We start from the raw sequence: 23281 nt of genomic DNA on the forward strand, positions 1-23281 counted from the left end.
TCACTCCCCTGCCTCATTCAACACAATATGCGGGGCAGGAGAAACGCAGCTGCGAAGGCCTCTCCCAGTGCCTGGTTCCCCACCGTCTGCTAACCCGAGTTCCGGAAATGGCTAAGCCCCTAAACTTGGGGTGCAAGTTCCAGCGTGAAGTGGGCGAGGAGGAAGGGCGGGCGATGCTGCGGCGCTGCTGGGACCCTGCTGAGCCGGCACAGATCCGGTCCGCGCCTGCTCCCCCGAGGTCCGCCCGCAGTCTCAAAGCCCCTAAGCGCACCCCCGCCTGGAGAGCACTCCTCGGGGGCAGTGCCTCCCTCCCTGCCTCTGTGCGACTGGAGGCTTGGGTTGGCGCGGCGGCGTCCGCATTCAGGGGAGACTGGGGCAGGGGCTGCGGCGGCTGGGGGCCGGTGGCCAGCGCCAAAGCTGACCTCCTTCCGGGGGAGGACGTGGTGAGTCACGCGGTCTGCCGGGGCTGGCGAGCACGCCGAGGACCCGCGCGGACTCGCTGCTCTCGCGCCCGCCCCGATGGCTCTGGAGAAGTGGCAGCTTTTCTACGAGCCCTGGAGGTCCAAAGGGGTTAGGAACCTTTCGGTCTGTCGGTCTCCCGTCGTGTTTGGCTCCAGGGATTTCTGATAACTCGCGCAAAGTCAGACCTTAGGTTCTGACGTTGGATCGCCTGAGTTCGAATCCCAAGTCCTCTGCTTTGCTGTGTGGCCCCGAGCTATTACTTCACTTATCCGTGTTTCGATTTCATAACCATTATAGAATGAGAATAATAGTTACACCATAAGGCTATTGTTAGGATTGCAAAGATGTCAGTGTGCAAGAGCTGACTTGTAACAGTTGCCCATAGGCTGTGGCTATTACGTTGTTATTTCTAGAGTGTGAGATATGTGCACAGGGGTCTCCAGTATGGGAGGGTTCCCATGCAAGACTTAGAAGCTTCTGGGCTTCATATCTTGATTCTTCCCATCTTTTCTGCCGGTATCCAAAGTGTTCTTTCAACCACCCTAAACTTCAGAGCAGTTATTGTAGCCTTCTGCCATTTGCAGAGCTGCCAACTTCCAGCCAAGTGCTGCACAGGACTCGCTGATGTGGGCGTAGTCCCCATTTGACTCACATAGAAGTTAAGGCTTCAGTCAGTCAGACAAGGTTACATAGAAGGTAAGTGCCTGCCAGGCTGTGGAGCGGGGGTGCCCCTACTCTCAGCTCCACAGTGCTCAGCCAGGGTAGGGGTGCAGTAGATAATTGGGGAATAGAGGGCAGCTCAGACTGAAGGTGGTGGCTCTGCCAGGTGCGGTGTCTCACATCTGTAATCCCAGCACTTTGGGAGGCCAAGACGGGCGGATCACGAGGTCAGGAGATCAAGACCACCCTGGCTAACATGGTGAAACCTCGTGTCTACTAAAAATACAAAAAATTAGCCGGGCATGGTGGCACACACCTGTAGTCCTAGCTACTTGGGAGGCTAAGGCAGGAGAATCACTTGAACCTGGGAGGCGGAGGTTGCAGTGAGCCAAGGTCGTGCCACTGTACTCCAACCTGGGTGACAGAATGAGACTCCAGAGAGAGAGAGAGAGAGAGAGAGAGAGAGAGAGAGAAAGAAAAAGAGAGAGAGAGAGAGAGAGAGAGAAAGAAAGAAAGAAAGAAAGAAAAAGAAGAAAGAAAGAAAGAAAGAAGGGAAGGAGGGAGGGAGGAAGGAAGGAAGGAAAAGAGAAGGAAGGTAGGAAGGAAGAAGGAAAAGAGAGAGAAGTAAGGAAGGAAAAGAGAGAAGGAAGAAAGATGGAAGGAAGGAAGGAGAGAGAGGGAGGGAAGGAAGGAAAAAAGAAAGAAAGAAAGGAAGGAAGGAAGGAAGGAAGAAAGAAAGAAAGAAAGAAAGAAAGAAAGAAAGAAAGAAAGAAAGAAAGAAAGAAAGAAAGAAAGAAAGAAAGAAAGAAAGAAAGAAAGAAAGATCTACTGTGCTCTCTCCCCACTGGGCACCCTCTAACCAACTCAATCCCCCATCCTTGGGCTCTGCCAAAGCCACCGGCACTGGACAGCTACCCTCCAGCCGGGGCAGTCCTCTGGGCTATTCGTTGAATCATCCATTCAACATATTTTCTGAGCAGCGCTGTGTGCCAAGTACTGCACTCAGCACTGGGGAGACAGTGGCCAGGGACTTCCATTCTAGGAATAACATAGACAATAAACCAAGTATGTTAACAAGTGTAGGAGATAATGTCAGATCACGCTAGATGCTATGGAGGAAAAGGAAGATGTGACAAGGGTAGCCAGGGGGGTGAAGGAAGGCTTCAGCGAGGAAGTGACACCCAGCACTAGGTTTGAGGAAGAAAGGCTTTTCTTCGCCACGTCCCCACACCCTTCCCAAGTATGGAGCCTGGAGCCTGAGGCCACAGAATGAGGAAGCTGCTTCCTGGGGGGCTGACTGGGAGAAGCAAAAGGGAGGGAGAAAGGGGCAGCCAGCGGTGCATTTGCCAGGGGTGGGGGTGCAGGACTTGAAGCAGTTATCGTAGCCTTCCACCATTTGCAGAGCTGGCAACTTCCAGCCAAGTGGTGCACATGACTCGCTGAGGTGGGTGTAGTCCCCTGGATCTCCCAGTACATGCAATGAAGTAACCGGGCATGCGGAAACTGCCCGGTGTGCAAAGGAATCAGGCAGTAAGCCAGGGAGAGCCTCAGCTGTGGGAGAAATAACCCACCTGGAGAGCAGCAGTCAGGTCCAGACTCAAGCTCCAGCACTCTCCCTGTGGCCAGAAAGCTGGAAGGATGCCCTACATCCTTGCTCAAGAACCAGGTGGGAGTGGCTCCACTTTCAAGTATGGAAGGACCAATAAAGGAACACATGATTGAACACGAACAGAAGTAACTAGCTCCTCTTATTAGCACGGTCCCTGGAATGTTTTGGAAGGGAACTAGGAGACTAGGAGAGGGAGTCAGTGGAGGTTTGCATGAGGGCTCCAGGTCACACACTCAAACGACTTGACCGGAACATTGTCCCCAAGGTACTTTCTCACTCATTGGCATGCGCTCATTCTTCCTGGATCCATCTATAAGATAAAATGCAGAGGACTAAAGGCCCTCGTTCCAAGGACACAGGGTCTCAGGTGAGACAGGAGAGATTCTGGCTTAGGGCATGAAATCCTCGGGTTTGAATATCCAGGTGGTCAGGGAAAGGTTGAATAGCGAGGCAGTAATTAAACAGGCAATACAAGCTCAGAGTAGTTAGGTGGTAAGAGGCGTGGTGATGCTCAAAAAACGCTTCATGAAACAGCAAATTTTTGCATTGGGTGCACCTGGTTCAGAGGTTCTAGGAATAGCGTATAATTGCAATTGTTCCTGTCCTTGGGTTGTCATCCCCACCCCAACCCTCTCCACCACAAGTTGCCTCTCGTAGTCCTTCCCTCATATTTTAGGCAGGAATGGGGGTGGAGAAAGTAGTGGGGGTATTGCCACCACCTTCTTGGTGCCTTCAGGCAGCTGCTGGGCACAGGAGACTGGAGTAGGTTGCTGACTTGGAACTCCTTGACAAAAAAAGGCATCTCTAAGCCCCTGGGAACCATAGGACACTTTCATTCATTCACTCAACAAGCATTTTATGAGTGCCAAGCCCTACAGTGAACAAGACAGACCTGGTCCCTGCTGTGAGAAAACTCACTGCTCTCAAGGCACAGGCACAGCAAGGGCCAGCACGCTGTTAATTCCGATACTTGATTCTTGAAGAGGGGGTGGGTGGGTAACCAGCTGTCCTTGACTAAAGGAAACCAAAGAAAGAGTCTCAGAACTTGGTGCTCCACTGAGCAGTTGGAATAAATTGAGGGGATAAAGTCCTACAGCTCCAGGTTTAATCTTTTTTTTTTTTTTTGAGATGGAGTCTCGCCCTGTCACCCAGGCTAGAGTGCAGTGGCCCGATCTCAGCTCACTGCAAGCTCCGCCTTCCGTGTTCACACCATTCTCCTGCCTCAGCCTCCCCAGTAGATGGGACTACAGGCGCCCGCCACCTCGTCTGGCTCATTTTTGTATTTTTAGTAGAGACGGGGTTTCACCGTGTTAGCCAGGATGGTCTCGATTTCCTGACCTCAGGATCCGCCCTCCTTGGCCTCCCAAAGTGCTGGGATTACAGGCGTGAGCCACGGTGCGGGGCCCAGGTTTAATCTTTTATTCCACAAATATTTGTGGGGTGCCAGGCACGTAGGAGGCTGCCCTGGGGCAACTAGTGGGGATGAGATACGCACATAACCAGGCAACCAGACAACCACTAGACCTGGGACAGAGATGAGGCAAATGGAAGCGTCAATTTAAACTAGAAGAGATGGGAAGATTTCCTAGAGGAAGATGCACTAGGCTGAACTGTGAATCATTAGCCAGACAAAAGTGCAGGAGTGAGGTTAGGGAATTCCAGGTAGAGGAAACCACCTATGCTACAGTGCACAGGCTAGAGAACTTGGCAGGTTCTAGGAACTTGAAGAAACTGTTGGACAGGAGTATTTAGGATGATGGCAGGAGCACTCGGCTTTTTGCTATCTAACTTTGGAAAATTATTGTAGTTGAGTCTCAGTCTACCCATTTGCAAAATGGGTATGATAAACCTTGTATTGCAGATCGTTGGCACAACAGGAGCTCAATAAATAAAGGACTCTCAAGGGGCTTAGGTCTGCCGGCCAGTGAGGCACGGTTCCCATTGGGCATGGAGTAGGGGGCGGCTGGAGCCTGCGCGCTCCTGGCTTGGTTTGCGGAGTATCTTTATTAACGAGCACTTCAAGGTAAGCCGGCGATGGAAACCAGATGTGGGATCGCGCGGTCGGCGGGATAGCGGAGCAAGGACCAGAGATACTAAGGGGTAGGGTGGGGTAAGAATTAGCCCAGATGAAGTTGGGAGCAGAAGCGCGACCCCCCAGATATTTTTTTTTCTTTGGGAGACCTTAGATGCAGAAAGTTGACATCTGACCCACATTCCTGGGTTCAGGGTGCTCAGGCCCTCTTTAATTTTACCTTGCACTTTTACCTCTCACCCCACTCCCAGACTCCCTCGAGGTAAGTTCTCCCTTCACGATTTTCTCAGTGGTTTAAGGAGGGCTGCTCTCGCTGGTCTCCTTCAACTTGAAGCATTCACAGCCGGGGGCCAGTTTCCTTTCTGCGTCTTCGCCGTCCGCACGGCCTTCCAGATCGGTGAAGGGACTAGCCTGAGCAGAGGTTCCAGGGCGCGGCGGCTGTTTCCCAGCTGTGTGACCTCGGCCAGGTGGCCGCCCGTCTCTTAGCCTCCGTTGGCTCCTCAGAAAATTGGAGGCACCAATCTCTAACAAGGTTGTCATGAAGCGAAATCGAGGGGCTCCACGAGCAAAGTTCTTTTCCCTTGTTGTGGCTGTGCCAGGGACCTTGAGGCTCGCGTTGGTGGGAAAACCACAACCTATCAAAACCAAGCAGTTCGTTTACAGTCGGGGGCAGAGAGGCCAGAAAGAAAAGAGACAGCCTCACCCCTCTCCCCGACCCCTGACCCCAAGGAGTGAACAGGTGACAGCGTGACTATCGGGCAAGGTCAGGGGGTCTCCAGACTCTGTACCTGTACCTTGCCTGGCAGGAAATCCCCTCGCCTGGGCGCGGACGTGAGGCGTGCGCTGTGCGGCCTCTGGAAGGGAGCGCAGAGGGCAGCGCTCTAAAGCTTCTGAAGTCCGGCCCAGTCCAGGGCTTCCCCAGGGCTTGAGCGAGCACAGATCCCGCTGCCTCCCAGCCCAGCGCCCTTATAGCGGAAGGAAATAGTTAACAAGACGTGAAAGTGACCGTGCACTGGACGACGAAGGCTTGTGTGTGTGTTAATCTCCCGGAGGAACGGGAATGGGGAGGAAGGTTGGAAACCTAGGAAAAGGTGCCAGCGGGAAGGCCCGTAGCGGCGCCCGTGAGCTCGCGCGCAGGAGTCCAAAGGACTCGCTTGCATCCGCAGGCCCGTGGTACCCCTGGCTTCGACTGTCAAAACCTGTTAGGTTTATTTTGGGGGGCTTTTTTTAAAACCTGTCATTAAAATTTGCATTTCCCTTTGCCCTAGGACAAAGCTCCTACACTCCGTCAATTCGCAGCCTAGCCTCGGGAGCTCTGGGGGTCCTGGCACCTCCCCAGCCCCGCCTAGAATCGGAAAGCCCTCGGGCACCTCCGGGTTGAATCCCCGCTAGCGAGTTAGTAGCATCTCCTTAAAGAGTGGAGAGGAGGGGGCAGGGGCCAGTGGAAGGAGAGAGAAGGAGGGGACGAGAGAGGGGGAAAGGAAGAAGCAAGTTAGGGAAAAAATTTACTTTTTTTTTTTCCCCGCTGCAAAACCTTAAGAGGGTTTGGGAGATCTGGTCAACTTTCCGAAACATCTGAATCTTTTTACTGCCCTCCGTTCTTTCCCTCGGCTGGCTGTGGGGAGGGAGGAAAAAGAGAGAGGGAGAGAGAGAGGAAGAGAGAAGGGGGGAGGGAGGGGAAGAGAGAGAGAAGAGAGAGAGAGAAAGAAGAGGGGAGAGAGAGAGGCAGGCGTGGAGGGGAGGAGGGAGAGCGAGCAGGCCGGGCGCGGAGTGCACAGCCACAGCCTCCTCGCCTCCCCAAACTCCCAGCCAAGGCGCGCGGTGGCGTCCTCGCGCCCTCGCTCGCGCCCCCGCCCGCCGCCCGCGCAAGCCAGGCATGAATGCTGAGACTTGCGTCTCTTACTGCGAGTCGCCGGCTGCTGCCATGGACGCCTACTACAGCCCGGTGTCGCAGAGTCGGGAGGGCTCGTCGCCTTTTAGGGCATTTCCCGGAGGCGACAAGTTCGGCACAACTTTCCTGTCGGCCGCCGCCAAAGCACAGGGATTCGGGGACGCCAAGAACAGGGCCCGTTACAGCGCTGGGCAGCAGGACCTAGCGACACCCCTGGAGAGTGGCGCCGGGGCGCGGGGCTCCTTTAACAAGTTCCAGCCCCAGCCGTCGACCCCGCAGCCCCAGCCGCCGCCGCAGCCCCAGCAGCAGCAACCGCAGCCCCAACCGCCCGCGCAACCGCATCTTTACTTGCAGCGAGGCGCCTGCAAGACGCCCCCGGACGGCAGCCTCAAACTCCAGGAAGGCAGCAGTGGCCACAACGCGGCCTTGCAGATTCCCTGCTACGGTGAGTGCACGTGCGGGTCACCTGGGGCTGGGGACCACGGTGTGCTTGGCTTCCGCATCCCTTGAAACTGGTGGCTTGCGGGAGGTATGAGTTGCCGGGCTGGGGGTGGGCTGGGGGCAGCCGCGGGTGACTCCGGTCAGTAAACGGGATCGATCGCTGCGAGGAAGCCAAGGGATCTGTTCTGTCTCCTTCATGTCCGCCGGCCTAGGCACGGAACGTTTCGGCTGTTAAACTCGACCTGGAGTTTGTTTTTCCCGGTCCCTTCAGCTTTCCCCCAAACTGCTCGCTTTGCGCTGCTTGCTGGGCGGGATTTGAAGCGGATGCTTCTTACCGGCCCAGGGTGTGCGGCGGTTAGGAGTCTCCGCGCGGCGCAAAGGAGTCTCCGCGCAGCTCTCTGGCTCGGGGCCGCGGGGCTGCGGGGCCGCGGGGCTGCGGGACTGCGGGACTGCAGAGGCCTCGCTTCTCGCGGGCTGGGAGGCTCCTCGGGCGGCGGCGCCGCCGCAGGTGAGAACGCCGCAGGTGTGGAGCCCGGCAGGAAGCCCGGAGCGTGGTTGGCCCAAAGCTTATGGGAAATCCAGGCGCACTGGCGCGACACAGTGCGGAGTCAGAGACCGTGGGGTCCCAGGAGAAACTGGGGTCTGGCAAGACCAGAGTCCTGGGACCCTGAGCACTACTGGCGGTGGGGATGCGGGCAGGCCAGTTCCCCGGGAGCTTCTCCCTCGGCGATTCTTGGAGGCGGCAGGCCTCAGAACAATGGTTTAGGACGGAGTAGCAGGGGAGACAGGAAGTCTCGGGTGGGCCAGGGCTGTAGCAAAAGAGAAGGGTCTGGGTCCTGATTTGAGCCCACGGGGAACCCGAGGGAGCTGGCCTATATGACCTCCAAGCCCCCTTGAACGCAGCCACAGGAGGCAGGCCTGGGCCCCCAGAGCACAGCCACCATTGCCGGGGAGAGAGACACTCAAGGACGGTCTCTAGCCAGAGCAGCTCGGTAGCCCAGGCCTTCTCTTCTTCCACAGAATCGGGGTTCCTGAACCCCAATGCGCAAGGGGGAGCAACGACGCAGAAAGAGAAAAACCTTCTCTGAGCCGGGAGCCCTGAGCACATACTCTCCCAGAGGCCTTGGCCTTCAGGCCCGGCCCTGGTGAGATGAGTTGGGGGCAGGGAATTTGCCCTGATCCAGGCTGATGAAGAGGCATTAGGCCTGGGGACAGAGGCTGGGACACGGCAGAGGCCTTGGTGGCTGGAATAACCTTGAGAAAACAGTCCATAGCAGATGTTTTCTCGTATTCAGGTTCCTTCTTTCACAGGCACAGAACTAGTTCATAGATGGCTGCTGACAAACATTCAGTCATACGCTTGTCTACAGATGCACTCACACACACATACACACGCATCTTCTTTAGGAGCTGATGTGGTCATACCCCAAGAACACATGCCCATGTGGCCTTGAATGAGCCACATACTCCCAAACCCAAAGGACAGAACTGAGAGAAGATTTAGAAAGCTTCAGTGGCCCTTCCCCACTTCCTCCACCTTCCTCTTCACCTCCAGTTGGAATGAGATCAGGCATTCAGATCACAGACCCCCAAAGCTCCACAGGCAGACACCCACAGCTCCACACGCAGACACACACAACTCCGCACGCCCACACAGCTCCACACACAGACACCCACAGCTCCAAACGCAGACACACACAGCTCCACACGCACACACAGCTCCACACACAGACACCCATAGCTCCACACGCAGACACACACAACTCCACACACACACACAGCTCCACACACGTACGCACACAGCTTCACACGGGGCCGCTGGGCTGCGGGGCCGCGGGGCTGCGGGACTGCGGGACTGCAGAGGCCTCGCTTCTCGCGGGCTGGGAGGCTCCTCGGGCGGCGGCGCCGCCGCAGGTGAGAACGCCGCAGGTGTGGAGCCCGGCAGGAAGCCCGGAGCGTGGTTGGCCCAAAGCTTATGGGAAATCCAGGCGCACTGGCGCGACACAGTGCGGAGTCAGAGACCGTGGGGTCCCAGGAGAAACTGGGGTCTGGCAAGACCAGAGTCCTGGGACCCTGAGCACTACTGGCGGTGGGGATGCGGGCAGGCCAGTTCCCCGGGAGCTTCTCCCTCGGCGATTCTTGGAGGCGGCAGGCCTCAGAACAATGGTTTAGGACGGAGTAGCAGGGGAGACAGGAAGTCTCGGGTGGGCCAGGGCTGTAGCAAAAGAGAAGGGTCTGGGTCCTGATTTGAGCCCACGGGGAACCCGAGGGAGCTGGCCTATATGACCTCCAAGCCCCTTGAACGCAGCCACAGGAGGCAGGCCTGGGCCCCAGAGCACAGCCACCATTGCCGGGGAGAGAGACACTCAAGGACGGTCTCTAGCCAGAGCAGCTCGGTAGCCCAGGCCTTCTCTTCTTCCACAGAATCGGGGTTCCTGAACCCCAATGCGCAAGGGGAGCAACGACGCAGAAAGAGAAAACCTTCTCTGAGCCGGGAGCCCTGAGCACATACTCTCCCAGAGGCCTTGGCCTTCAGGCCCGGCCCTGGTGAGATGAGTTGGGGCAGGGAATTTGCCCTGATCCAGGCTGATGAAGAGGCATTAGGCCTGGGGACAGAGGCTGGGACACGGCAGAGGCCTTGGTGGCTGGAATAACCTTGAGAAAACAGTCCATAGCAGATGTTTTCTCGTATTCAGGTTCCTTCTTTCACAGGCACAGAACTAGTTCATAGATGGCTGCTGACAAACATTCAGTCATACGCTTGTCTACAGATGCACTCACACACACATACACACGCATCTTCTTTAGGAGCTGATGTGGTCATACCCCAAGAACACATGCCCATGTGGCCTTGAATGAGCCACATACTCCCAAACCCAAAGGACAGAACTGAGAGAAGATTTAGAAAGCTTCAGTGGCCCTTCCCCACTTCCTCCACCTTCCTCTTCACCTCCAGTTGGAATGAGATCAGGCATTCAGATCACAGACCCCAAAGCTCCACAGACAGACACCCACAGCTCCACACGCAGACACACACAACTCCGCACGCCCACACAGCTCCACACACAGACACCCATAGCTCCACACGCAGACACACACAACTCCACACACACACACAGCTCCACACACGTACGCACACAGCTTCACACACGTACACACACAGCTTCACACACGGACACACACAGCTCCACACATGGACACACACAGCTCCACACGCAGACACACACACACCTCTCATGCAAGTGCTCCTTCACCGTGCTAGGCTGGCAGAGAATCTCAGCCCTGTCCATACCAGCTGGCCTTCCCAGCCCAGGGACGCAGGCCCCAGCTGATCCTTGTCATTCAGGACTATTAGGTGAGGGCAGATCGCAGACTAGGGGACCCATGGAGGTTCATCCTGCATAGCCAGGGGGCTCATGTTTTCTCTCCACTGCATTGAAATGTCATATTTTAACGAAAATTACCAGTGAGACCTCTGAAGAGGCTGAGATATCAGGCAAGAAGAGAGCCTAAGGAGCTCCCTACCTCTTGGTTAAATGCGTTCAAGTCCAGAGGGAAGGCAGAGAAGGCTGGCCTCCCCTGAACCTTCTCTCTGTGCCCTGCTGGGTCCCCACAGCCAGCCTGGCCTTTCCTTTACTTGCACTAGCCTTTGGAGCTGAGGGAAAGAGCCAGCCACTTGACCCAGTACTGCCCCTAACCTGTGGCAGTGTAACCTGACAGCAAACACCTTCCCAAACCCTGATTTCCTCATCTGCATCCTGGGGTGATAACAGAAAGGCCTTGCTGGGTCATAAATGTGCCTCTGCAGAGACAGCGAGAGGCAAGAGCTCCCCCCTCCTACCCCCCCCTCCAACCCCTGCCCACATTTCCATCCCTGTCTATCTCCCCGCTGTTGGGAACTTAAGAGCACCCAATTCTGAGGATAGGGCAAGCCCCTGCCACTGCTCTGGTCATAAACTGCAGGCTGGGTCCAAAGGCAGCCTCTAACCACTGGCAGGACCCCACTCCATGCTGCCTAAGATGGAGGCTCTGCTCGAGGCAAAGCCACAAACAATAAACAGCAAGTCACTGTTCTTTTCCTTCTCTCAGCAGTTGAGTCTCCCCAACCAGGAGATGTCTGGTTCTTCTAGGAAAGGGATTAGGCACGTTAGGTCTCAGATGAAGAAACTGAGGCTCCAAAAGGTGAGGCTCTGCCCTTTACAGAGGTAGCCAGGAGGAGGGCCTCTGGAGTGGGATCCCTACCCTGCCAGCAAGCAGGGAAACTGAGGCATGCACTCACAACAATTCTCTCCCACAGTTGTGAAAGTGTATATACTCAAAAGGGGAGAGATGGAGTTCAGGGAAAAATCCTTAGACTTTCCCAGGAGCATGGGGAAAGTCGGAGGCAGGGGCAGCCTTGGTACCACTACCGGGGCTGGCTGATTCCAGTCTTCAGGCAGGCAGCTGAGACCTGGCAACCATTCCCAGCCCTGGAGGTCGGGACAAAAGCTGATCGTTCACGTGTGTAACTACACCTAACAAAATGATAAAGCTCGGAGGCCTCCCTCTGGATCTCAGCTTCGGGGCCCACTCCTGGCAGAGTCAAACTACCCCTCCTCAAAGAAGGTGCCCCGGGCAGCTGCGCCAGGTCCAAGCCGAGGGAATGCGGGGCGGGGAAGCCGCCTCTAGTCTCTGCTGGCCAAGTCTGGTCTGGGTTGCGAAAAGAGTTGGTGAGAGAAACCCTTCTGGGCTGCAGGCGTCCCTGCCCCAACTTGGGCCTTCCTTTCCCCAAATGTGCTAAAAGAACCGTGATTAAGGCGGCTCCGCCGTGTCCTTTGGGTGCGGAGACCGCGGTTTTACGAAAGAGCCCCCACCGAGCCCTCTTCTGCTGCAACCCAAGGCCTCACCAGTCTACCCCCAGACTCTGGGTCCGCTCTTTGGCCTCCTGAATTCCTTGCCCGAGCCCAGGGTGGGCCGCCTGGGCCCCAGGAGACATGTCAGGTTGGAGACCCGACGTTTCTCAGCGACGCAAGAGCCTCCTTGTACTCAGGGCAGGGACTCCAGCGCCTCGCCCCCAAATTCCGGATCCGACCCCCGGAGCCGCAGCCGGCGCGTGCCGCTCCTAGTCTACCAGTCCCGAGACGCGGGGCCGCTGCGGGAAGCTGCCCCGTTTCCCCCTTCCCTTTCGCTTTCGATTCGGTGCAGACAGGTTTCTGTTGAAAGCAGATTGCTGCCTCTCCATCCACCCACCCTCAAAAGCAGCGCTCTCAGCACCAAGGTCTGGGGAGGCGCGGGCCAGGCTGAAGCCCCTGGGGTGCCGCCTAGGGGTCCAGTCCCGATTTTTCGAATTAGACGCAGTGGTTAAATACCAGCGGGTATTTATTTCCCCTGCACAGATACAATCCATGCACCACGAAATGTGTAAATTCTGCCAGGGTCCTATTTGAATTTAGTTAGAGAACTGGGGTGTGTTTTGTATATGAGAGACTACCGGAAGAAGGCAGAAAGGAAAACCCGACAGAAGCAGCAACAGCCAGTGGGTGGCTGTGGGGTGATCGCGGGAAAACTCGAGCCTGGGACTGAAGCCTGCTCGAGAAGGGGCGACTGTTGTTTAATTTTGGAGGGAGGGATGGCGAAGGAAGATGCTTTTAATTTGTTACTTTGTTAATTTCCATAGCCGGCAGCCTGCTTCACCAGTCTGGTCCAAACACATACGTTCTTAAATAGAAAAACAGAGGGCCTGGATTAAAACTCAATATTTTAAGTCAATCGACTTGTACAATCTTGCACAATCTTTTCTGTATTATACTTTACGTACAGTGAAGTGCTTAGCTCTGAGGAGGAAAGTTGGAAGAATTGTTATGTATGTGTACACTGTTAGGACGACCATCTGGATAAAGAAACAGACCATCTAAGTGTTTCATTAAACCTTGTAAAACGTTAAAGCAAAAACTTTTTTTGTAAGTTGTTTTAAGAAAATTTCAGAAGATACTTCGGAGCACCAGGGACCCCATTTTGTTTCTGACAGCAGTGTTTCTTGAGTAGGGTGACACTTTCACCCGGACATTTGCAGTCCCGATTCTAATGCGAAGTTCCAAGCAGCTGCCCCAGGAACCTCGCCGCGAAAACTGGGCTAAGCCGGAGTCACCAAGCCTTGAGCCGCACGCACTGCGATGCCGGCCCGCAGTAGGAAAAGAGATTAAAACGCCCTACAGAAAATCTCGGCGAAGTCCCTGAGGCCCCCGAGGACTCTGGTTTCTAAGATCAGCTGGGTGCACTTTCTCCGGGACGTCCCTTCTTCTTGGTCTCAGCCCCTTCCTACCCGCAGCCGCGCGCAGCTTTGTTTTGGTGGCAAACTGAAATAAGAAATGGAAATATATTGGCCTTTGCTGCTGCCAGGGATGAGAGGTGGCTGACGTCTGGCGCGTTTGTCCGGGCTTCGGGCTTCTCTGCAGACCCCTAGACTGGGGTGCCCGAGGTCAGGAGAGGAGGGGGATAGTTGCCCGGAGTTCACGCGGCTCTGAGGCCTTGGGATGGCTCATGGGGGGTGCGCTGCCTCGGTGCGCCTCTCGCCGCGAAGGTAGGCGAGGTGGGTGGTATGGGAGTGTATGCTGGAGAGAAGAGAGAACGCTTGACCAGAGAGAACTTCCTGCCCCCGGAGCCTCAGTGTCCTTAGCCCCCCAAACCCCTGCTCAGGAAGCTGAAGGACCTAGGCCCAGGCAACGGTTTGGGGTGGGGCGGTAAGAGCACTGTCCTGCACCGGACGTCCCCTGCCAGGCGCCACCTGGCCATGTGCGCCCGCAGCGCAGGGTTCTCCAGCCGTCGGCACACGTCCTCACCGAGGTGACAGTTATCGGAGTGAGAAACCAACACTGCGAGGACCCGGCTACGTGATGATGCAGTCCGGGGGATTTCGAGTGGAAGCCGACCGTCCTGCGGTGCCACTAGACAAGTGAGAAGCAGCCCTTCCAAGCAGGGCCCTTTGCTGGAAAGAGGAGGCACCTCTCTCCAGCCTGTGAGCCCTCCCAGCTGCAGCCAGGGTCTTCTCTAACATCAGTTACCTGCGGCCTCCAGGGAGCTGCCTCCAGAGGTGCAGCCCGGCACACCTCTCCTCTGCAGATACACAAACGGGCGACACCCCCATCTCCTTCAAGATGCTCCTTTTTCACCCAGTACAGGGGTGCGGAATAAACCTGGGGCAACAACTTGCGTGCTGCCTGGAAGCAGGTCCTTCAGAAAGGATGACAAAAATTTAGTGATGCGGCAGAAGCTTCCACTGTGTCCAGGAAGGGACAGCGGCCTCCCACCAGTTGCGTGGGCCCTGCCCCGGCACCCACCCCCAGCACATTTTGTCACCTTAGCAACGGCCGGCCGGCTTCTCCACCTGACTCCAACCCGCACCAGCCAGCGCGGAGGAGAGGGAGGAATGGAAGGACGTTGTGGCTCAGCAGTGAGGAAGAGCCACGCAGAGGCAAGGCTCCGAGGAGCCAAGGCTGGGGTGTGTAGGGTGGCATGCTGGGCTGCGGGCCGGTTCAGATTTGGACTCCAGAGGCAGTTGAAAGGGTCACCCTGGCGCTTGGCGGCTCCCAGGGTGCCCTTTTGGCGAGGATGGGGTCACTGGGAGATACCGGCGGGGTAAGAGGCGCCATCGGCTGCCGAGTACCTGTCTTTCCGGGTGAAGGCGCGGCTTGTACTGAGGACCGCTTGGTCATGGCTGCTGGGCACCGACGCGCGTGCACATTGGGGGCAGAGAGGGAGCCAGTGCTCGCTTCACCGGATTCTTAAAGCAGCTTCTTTAAGAGTGGATTTTCATTCTGAACTGGAGGTCCCCGAGCATGGACGTTGGCCCTACGCACCTCTTAGAGGGACAGGACCTGGTGACCCAGGTCAGAGCAGAACAACTGGCTCTCCAGGGCTCTGAAGGGCACAACCCAGGCTGGAAAGCTGTGGGAGGTTTGGACCACGACACTGATGTCTAGCGTGGCACACATGGGGACTGGGGCCCACAGTCCGGGTGTAGATCACCCCAGCCTCCACCTTTGCATTCTCTACTCCTGCATGGCCTTAGAGAAGTCCGTTCTGCTCTGGGGTCTGAATTTTAATTGTATGAAATGCAGGAATGTTGACAATTTCCAAAGACCCTCTTGGAGTTTCTGTGCTGGTAGCAGTCTGGGCCCACCTTTACCCCCTTTGTCTTCCCTCCTCACCCCCACACGCATTTTTGTCCAGGAGAAATTGGGGTAAGGAGGTGGAAGAGGCTTCCCTGGAGGCTGACACAGGTCCTGAGTGGGGAGCCATCCCAGGACACAAAGCCAGCTGGAGGTCCTGCAGGGCCGTGGTGGAATGCAGGTTCTGAGCTCAGGACTGGGATGTAAATGGAGGGGGTAAGCGACTGTCTTTGTGTCCACACATGACCAGGCTCAAGCTAAGGCCCTGGGCGCATGGTCCCTGTGTCCACTCATCTTCCCTATCCCAGTATTTATGGAGCACCTTCCCTGGACGGACCTTCTCCCAGAAGATAGAACATGCCAAGCCCCTGCCTCCTGTGTTACGACTTATGTCCTTCTAAGTGCGTTGTACAGTTGGGCTTAACAAATGTTCGCTGGCCGGAAGAATGAATGAAGAACTGGTGTCTCCTGCAGTGTTACACCTGCATGGTTAAGTGCACCCTGGAGCACCTTTGGCTGTGTGAGGGCCGGCTTAGGTATTTGTGTGAGCGTGTGCATGGCGTGAATGTGAGCCGCGTGTGCCGCGCCCATTCTCTCTGGGTCCGCATCCTGTGGTCTGAGTGTTTCAGGGTGAGGCCGAGGGTTTGTGTGTAGTCCAGTGAAAGGCATGCCTGTCCTCCGGTACTTGTGTCTATGTACCCCAGTGTGTGAGCCTCAGGTGTGCAAGGGTGAGTACCCATGTGCACAGCTCTGGAGCTTCTCTGAGTCTGTGGGTGGTGCAGCCTCTGCCTCCACAGGTGCCCCTAGGGAGACAGTGACTAAGCGCCCTTTCATCATGGCCTGTGGCCTTCCTGTCCCTGGTCATGGCTCCCAGGAGCAGCTGACTCAGTGAGTGGCAGGCAGAATCTCCCTGTGGCAAGTCCCCGGGTGGGGTCCAACCACCCCCAGCGACATCCTAAGGCCCTCGAATGTGGCCCATCCAGCCCACCCACACTGCGGCAAGGCCTTCTGACAAGCCACTAACTCTGGAATGTACCCTCTGTCCCATGTGGCTCACTGCGGAAGAGACAAGATCTTGGCACTGTCTTTACGCACACTGCTGACCCCATTTAGCACATGAGCAAACTGAGGCCTAAGGGGAAATGGACCCCCACAGCCAGGTTAGTAGGAGGGCGGGAACTCACTGAGTTCTCCTCCTTCCACTACGATGGGTGGAAAGGCAGAAAGTGTTGGGGAATCAGATCCACTCACCTGCTCTCTTGTTGGATGTGGCTCCTGCATTAAGTCCAGTAAGTTGCACTCTCTCTGTGCATCAAATAGGGCAGATGCTTGCAGTTCTGCCTCAGTCAGAAGTAAAGCAAACCCCACCGTGAGCTCCTGGGCATTAGGGGACAGCAGGAGAGCACCCATGGAATCCCTGGTGGGCCTGCAGGGACCTGACTCTAATGCAGCCACACCAGGCTGGGACTCCTGCTCTCTGCCCAGCTCCCCAAGCTGAGTTTTCTTTTCCTAAGTTCGTGAAAACCACAAGCCAGGGTCAGCTGAGGCCAGATGACCAACTCCTCCCACTGTGTAGGACCATCCACCAGGCCCTGAGGGCCTTTGGTTACATCCAGGAACCTGGTACCTCCCCTGACTCTGCAGCACACACACAATGGGTCATGGTGACTTGGTGGGGGGCCCACCCAAGGTTGGAAGAGATGGCAGTCATCGCCTGGCCCACATGTCTTATTTCACAGACAAGGGGACTGAGATCCTGATTCCATTTATGCATGGCTCACCAAACTTTGCCTGTCACTATGCCAGGCCTTGTAGGGGATTCCGGGAAGCTCTGGATGCAGCCCCTGCCTTCAGGTCCAGAGGAAGAGACAGACAAGTGACCTTGAAATTCCAGTTCAGTGGGATGGGTGCTGAGATGGGGAAAGCCCTGACTCAGGCTCTGAGGAGAAGGTCAGGCTGGCTTGCCCTGGGGTGTGCAGGCGCCACCAGGGTTTGGGAGCTTACTGGAAGCCACTTAAGGGGAGGGTTCAGGAAAGTTGAGGGAAGCTGGGATTTGTCCAGGCCAATGAGTCTTCTCTAGTGGCTGGAAATCCTGAGGCTTCTTCTCTCTTGACTTTCTCCTTTTCTGTCTCCATGCTTTCTCTGTAGATCAATAGGTCTTAGTTTTCTATGGAAACAGCCATGTATAACAGCCCCCTTACCTCTCTAGTGCCACTCCATTTCTCCATGTGTTGAATGGCACTTTCGCCCTGTCCCACCTGTGAGGGGAGTGTGAGGAGGATGTGATGATGGAGAGAGGTAATGCGCCTGCTCTGTACATCCTGCACCGCCAGGTTTTCTTCCCCACCCCTCACACTATACCCTTTGAGGGTGCTGGGATATTACAAATGATAGTGGTGGGGTTCTGATCAGGTTTCAGAGTAGGGATGTAGGGTTTGGGGTCCTTTGGATGTGTCAGCCTTCCCGATGTCTCTACGTGGCCACAAGGATTCATTCACACCTGGTTCACATCCCAGCATGGAGCTGGGACAACCCCAGCTCCATGGCCTCTGACTTCAAGGAGGGAGCTCACTTTCAAATGGGGAAGACAAACATGCACATAGCTCTACTGCACGGCTCCCCTATTGTGGCCTCTACCTCCGCATCTCTGAACCTTCTTCATGGGACTTGGTGGTTTCAGAGGCCTTGGGGTTCTGTGATATTCACCAAGAGAGACGGATGGGCCCTCCAGAATCCTCCAGATGCCTCAGGACCCCACACTCTTCCCCATTCATTGTGCCAGGAAAGGGGGAAAGCTGGTCCAGTCTGCCAAAGCGTAAGAGTCTGGGATACCGGGCCTGGCTCCTGGTCTGAGTTTTCCCATCTGCAGGACAGAGACAATAATGGGTTTTGAGGCAAAGAAGACTTAGAGTTGGCTGCTGCCACAGAAGCACGTGACAGCCCAGAACGACTGAGCGTCCCTTCCTGTGTGCCAGGCAGTACGCCAGTGCTGCTTATGTATTATTTCACTTAACTGCCATCACAATCTTATGAGATTGGTAGTATTACCATCCCCATTTCATAGATGAAAACTGAGGTTCATGGAAAATAAGTAACTCATCCACAGTGAGACAGCCAGGAAGGAAGAGTGAAGTCTTGCTGGCCGAGGGCTCCAAGAAACCTGAAAGGCATCCTGTTCTAGAATGAACCTGATTAGACTTGAGATCACCCTAAATCTGTCCCAGATGATGTGGAGATGAAAGACAGGGTCTTACAAACATGGCCCCCAGGGCAGGGCACGGTGGCTTAAGCCTGTAATCCTAGCACTTTCGGAGGCCAAGACAGGTGGATCACGAGGTCAGGAGATCGAGACCATCCTGGCTAACACAGTGAAACCCCGTCTGTGCTAAAAATACAAAATATCAGCTGGGTGTGGTGGTGGGCGCCTATAGTCCCAGCTACTCGGGAGGCTGAGGCAGGAGAATGGCGTGAACCCAGAAGGCGGAGCTCGCAGTGAGCTGAGATCGTGCCACTGCACTCCAGCCTGGGTGACAGAGCAAGAGTCTACCTCAAAAAAAAAATAAAAAATAAAAAATATAAAAAATAAACCCTTAACCCCCAAAGCATTCTTCTCAGCTTCACATCCAGGGATACAGAAGACAAATGGTGTCAAGAGTAAGTTTCAGCACCTGCCAGGTTGAAGTTCTACACGGACTCTGTGACCTTGGGCACAGCTTCCTCACCTGTACCAGGTGAAAACAGGGTCCCAGACATGGCATAGGGCCTCATAGCTGGTATGAGGAATGACTGCATGAGTTTCCAGAGGTTTCAGGAACATGACAGAACCTCTGATTTAGGTAGGGTGGAGCTGAGAAGCATCTGTGGGAACAGTGGGGAAATAACACCTGCCCTCTAGGAAACATGAGACCGCAGGAGACTTTGTCTGTCTTGTTTCAAACTTTCCCCAGAACCTGGAACTAGTCTATATAGTAGATGCTCAATAAATGTCTGTTGCTGAGTGAATGAATGAGTGGATCTTATGGGAGGGGAACATGCTAGGAAGTCTGTAAATCTTTCCACTCTCTCTTCGTTCATCGTTCCTTTGAATTGAGGCCTGGGGTGAGAGCCTGCTTTGTCGTTCTCTTGCATTCTGGTAGAAAATGATTGATTTTTTTTTTTTGCAGGGTTTCCTGTGGGGTATAGGAGCAGGGAGGCTCTGGGGAGCTCTAATTAGCACAAGCCTTGGTCCTCTCCAACTCTAGCAGTCGGAGGAGCACCCCTTTTCCTCACTGCTCTTCTTTTGGGTCTCACCCCACAGGCCACAGGCCTGCAGTCTGACTGCCACATCCCCCGGGGTTGGCTCTAGTCAAGTGGTTTTCTCCCTTTGTCCCCAAATCTTCTCCTCAGGTCTCCCCCATTCCCTACGGTGAGTTCCGTGTCCTTCCCGCTGGCACCTCCATTCCTGCCGCCTGCCCAGCGGGCTGCCTGAGAGCTGCTGAAGCTCCTCCCTTAGTCCCCCGTTCACTCATCCTCCATCCTGGGATTCTGAGACTCACCTGCAAGGGATGCAGCCCTCTGTTCTGGCCAGGATGCCATCTGACCTCACCTGGGTTCCCAGCAGGGCATCCGGCTCCAAGGCCTGGGCTCTTCCCAGCACACCCGTGATTCCTTCCACCCGCCCCAACCCAGCATTTGCAATCTGAGGGCACTTGAACATCCATGATCCCCTGAGTCTCACCAAAGGCCTATGTGGAGGAATTGAATCTCCATTTTACAGATGGAAGTCAAAGCTCAAAGAGGTGGAACAGCTCAGAAGGAACGCACGGAGGAGTGTGCGCCTGGAAAAAGCTCCTCCTCGCATCTAACAGATCCTTCAGCCTGGCACTTCTGTGTCAGGCAGGGACCAGAGTGTTTGGCAGTGAAGGAACTGGCTCCTACCCTCAGAGAGCCCATAGCCTGGTTAGAATGTGCTACATGCCATGGGAATCCCCAGGGAAGGTGAATGTACTGGGGCTTCCTGAGCATGGACATTTGAAGTGGACCTTGAAGGTTGAATAGGAGCTCACCAGCTGAAGGAGCTGAAAGAGGCCCTCTAGACTCAGGAAATAGCATGAACTAAGCCTTTGGGTAAGGGAAGAACATGAAGCGAGTGTGTACAAGGACCCTCGTAGGCCATCCGTTCATCTCCTTGCCTGCAGGCCAGTGACTGACAGGTCACGGAAATTGACCTCAGGGACAAATTTGTTTTCCAGGACCTAGAGCTGGTGAGAAGGGGTGGAGGGCAGAGCCACAGGCGAGGACTCTGGAGCCACAGTTTTGGCCCTGGCTAGGCCCCTGGCTATTTGGGGGCCCCTCTGCCCCTTCAGTTGACCATCCCATGAGGACTTGTGGCCTTTGAGGAAATTCTCGGGTGCTCTGAGGGTCTATACACCCACCTCCTGAGATGCTCAAATCTGGGACCACTTCCTTTATTAAGATGGTTCCAGAATGCTTCCAGTGGAGCTGGGAGGAGCTCCAAGAGGGAAGTAGCCAGTGGCTCCACGCTGCTGGCCCTATGCATATTTTGAAGATTTTCTCTTTGACTCCCAAGAGAGGCACTTGCAACTCCCTGTCCCCCACCCCAGGCCATCCAGTGAGCGGTACAACCAGGGGCTCGGGCTCCAGGGACTGGACAGCAGGTTCCAAGGGGAGCACAGCTGCAGAGAAGCAGCTGTCCCCTGCTCCCCCTCCTGGGAACTTCCCCGGCCTAGGTGGCTAAACAGAGGCCTGCTTGAGCCTGGTCTTCCACCCATGTGCCCTAAGGCATAATTTCTAGAGTTCTTGGAAAATCATAGAAACTATGTTCATTCCACGATTGGGCTACACAGGCTGCCTGATGCTTCAGATGCCTTTGGTTTGGATAAGCCAGTGGAGCTCAGGACCTGGAAACAGATTTTAGCCCACACAGTTGAGTGACCTCGGGCAAATTAGTTGCCCTCTTTGCCTCAGTTTCTTTACCTGTCAAGTGGGGATAAGAATCATGTCTACCTGTTAGTGATAGGGTGAGGCTTAAATAAGGTAAAACAGGTAAGAATTAAGCCGGGTGTGGTTGCTCATGCCTGTAATCCCAGCATTTTGGGAGGCTGAGGTAGGTGGATCACCTGAAGTCAGGAGTTTGAGACCAGCCTGGCCAACATAGTGAAACTCTGTCTCTACTAAAAATACAAAAAATTAGCTGGGCATGGTGGTGGGCGCCTGTAATCTCAGCTACTAGGGAGGCTGAGGCAGGAGAATCACTTGAACCCAGGAGGCGAAGGTTGCAGTGAGCCGAGATCACGCCATTGCACTCTAGCCTGGGCAACAAGAGTGAAACTCTGTCTCTAAACAAATAAATAAATATATATATAAATAAATAGGTAAGGATCTTAGAACAGTTCATGGAGCATAGTAAATGCTCAGTCAATGTTAGCTGTTATGATTGGTAAGATTTTGCTGGAACCTTGACTCTGTCAGACTGGCCAGAAACCTTGATAGGCAATTAAAGTTGACTGGGATGCATAGAGTTGGACAACGAACAAATTATTACTGAATCCACGATTACTGTGTGGTTGACATTGTCTTTTAAAACATGGATGAGTGATGGGAGGTGTGGGGGCTGCTATCTCTACCTAATGCAGTGGCAGGAGGCTTCAAGGAGGGACAAAGCCCACCCAGGCCCCTCCGGCCCCTCCTCCCCATAGGCTGCTGCACCTCGTACCCATGCATCATGAGCTGGGGAATAACTCTGTCCCTGCTGAATGTGTTTTCTGTGTTTATTTGACCCAGAACTTCAGCCTGTCCCCAGGGCAGTGGTTGTGTTGTGTTCCTCTCTGATCAGCACAGGGCTGGGCACAGAGAATCGGGCTCAGGGAAGGTTAGGCAGGCTCTGCACCCTCCCTGGGCCCCAGCTTGCCCACCTGCAATTAAGAAAGCACCTGGTGGGCATTGCCCTGGGCCAGACCTGGACTGAGACTTTTCACGGAAACCCATTGGGGGATACTAGTATCCTCAGTTTGCAGGTGAGGAAGGTGAGGTGTCCTGCTGTGAATTGAACCCAGATTTCCTGAAGCCAACGAGCCTTTTTCCTCTTCACTCCCCTGCCTGGACGCCCTCATGCCTATGTGCCCATCAGACTCAACCAGCATGTGAGAGCTCTGTGAACTGTGGAGGGGGCGCACTGGGAGGGGTTTTCAGCACACCACATGCTGTACGTGTACCACACCATCTTCGCTCATCTACTGAAATGATGACCATGTCCCCTGACCCCCCAGACCCCACTCCCTCCTTCCTCCAGAGCCATCCTGAGAACAAGGCCAGCCCAGCCCAGGACCCCCACATGATGTGTGGGAGCAGCTCCTGTGGGTGAAGAAGGAGGAGACAAACCCTTCTAAACAGAACGAGTAATAGCCTCTCACTTGCCCAGCGTCGGCAAGGCCAGGGACAAGAAGCCAGTTTGGAAACATCGCTCGTACCATGTGGCAGGTGAACAGTGAGGGCCAGGCCTCTTCAGGGAACACGTGTGCCCAACCCCTGCTGTACTAACGCATCTCCCAGGATTTAGCCCCATGAGAGAAGATTCCACAGAGCCCAGTTTTGTGCTACACAAAGTATATTCTCAGGAGATCCATCCTGTTGCAGGGGATCCATCCTCCCGAGAAGTAGTAATAGGTGGAAAACAGATGTATTTGTCTCACGTTCGCTGTGGATTAAGGTTTTCTTGGTAGAAGGGACACACCATGTATTTTATTTTATTTTTTTTCTTTTTTTAAGATGGGTTTTTGCCATGTTGGCCAGGCTGGTCTCGAACTCCTGACCTCAGGTGATCTGCCCACCTCAGCCTCCCATAGTGCTGGGATTACAAGTGTGAGCCACTGCACCCGGCCACACCATGGATTTTAAAGCAGAGACTTATTTGAATTTTTTATTTTGTTCAGATGAGCAGAAGTCAATGAAAAAACCATTTCCTTCCTCCCTTCCTTCCTTCCTTCCTTCCTTCCTTCCTTCCTTCCTTCCTTCCTTCCTTCCCTCCCTCCCTCCCTCCC

General features: G+C 54.9%; 1 protein-coding gene across 1 annotated transcript in view; it reads left to right on the plus strand.

Annotated features, from left to right (window-relative positions):
* The first annotated feature begins 6343 nt into the window (after positions 1 to 6343).
* The window catches only part of ALX4 (ALX homeobox 4), a 53372-nt gene continuing 36434 nt past the window's right edge, over positions 6344 to 23281 (plus strand). Inside the window, exon 1 of the mRNA XM_017858120.1 lies at positions 6344 to 7099. Coding sequence (XP_017713609.1) covers positions 6640 to 7099 — 460 coding nt within the window. The 5' untranslated portion in view covers positions 6344 to 6639. The remainder of the gene's footprint in view (positions 7100 to 23281) is intronic.

The sequence above is a fragment of the Rhinopithecus bieti genome, unplaced genomic scaffold (assembly GCF_001698545.2).
Source record: "Rhinopithecus bieti isolate Rb0 unplaced genomic scaffold, ASM169854v2 scaffold_46101, whole genome shotgun sequence".
In the NCBI taxonomy this organism is placed as follows: domain Eukaryota; kingdom Metazoa; phylum Chordata; class Mammalia; order Primates; family Cercopithecidae; genus Rhinopithecus; species Rhinopithecus bieti.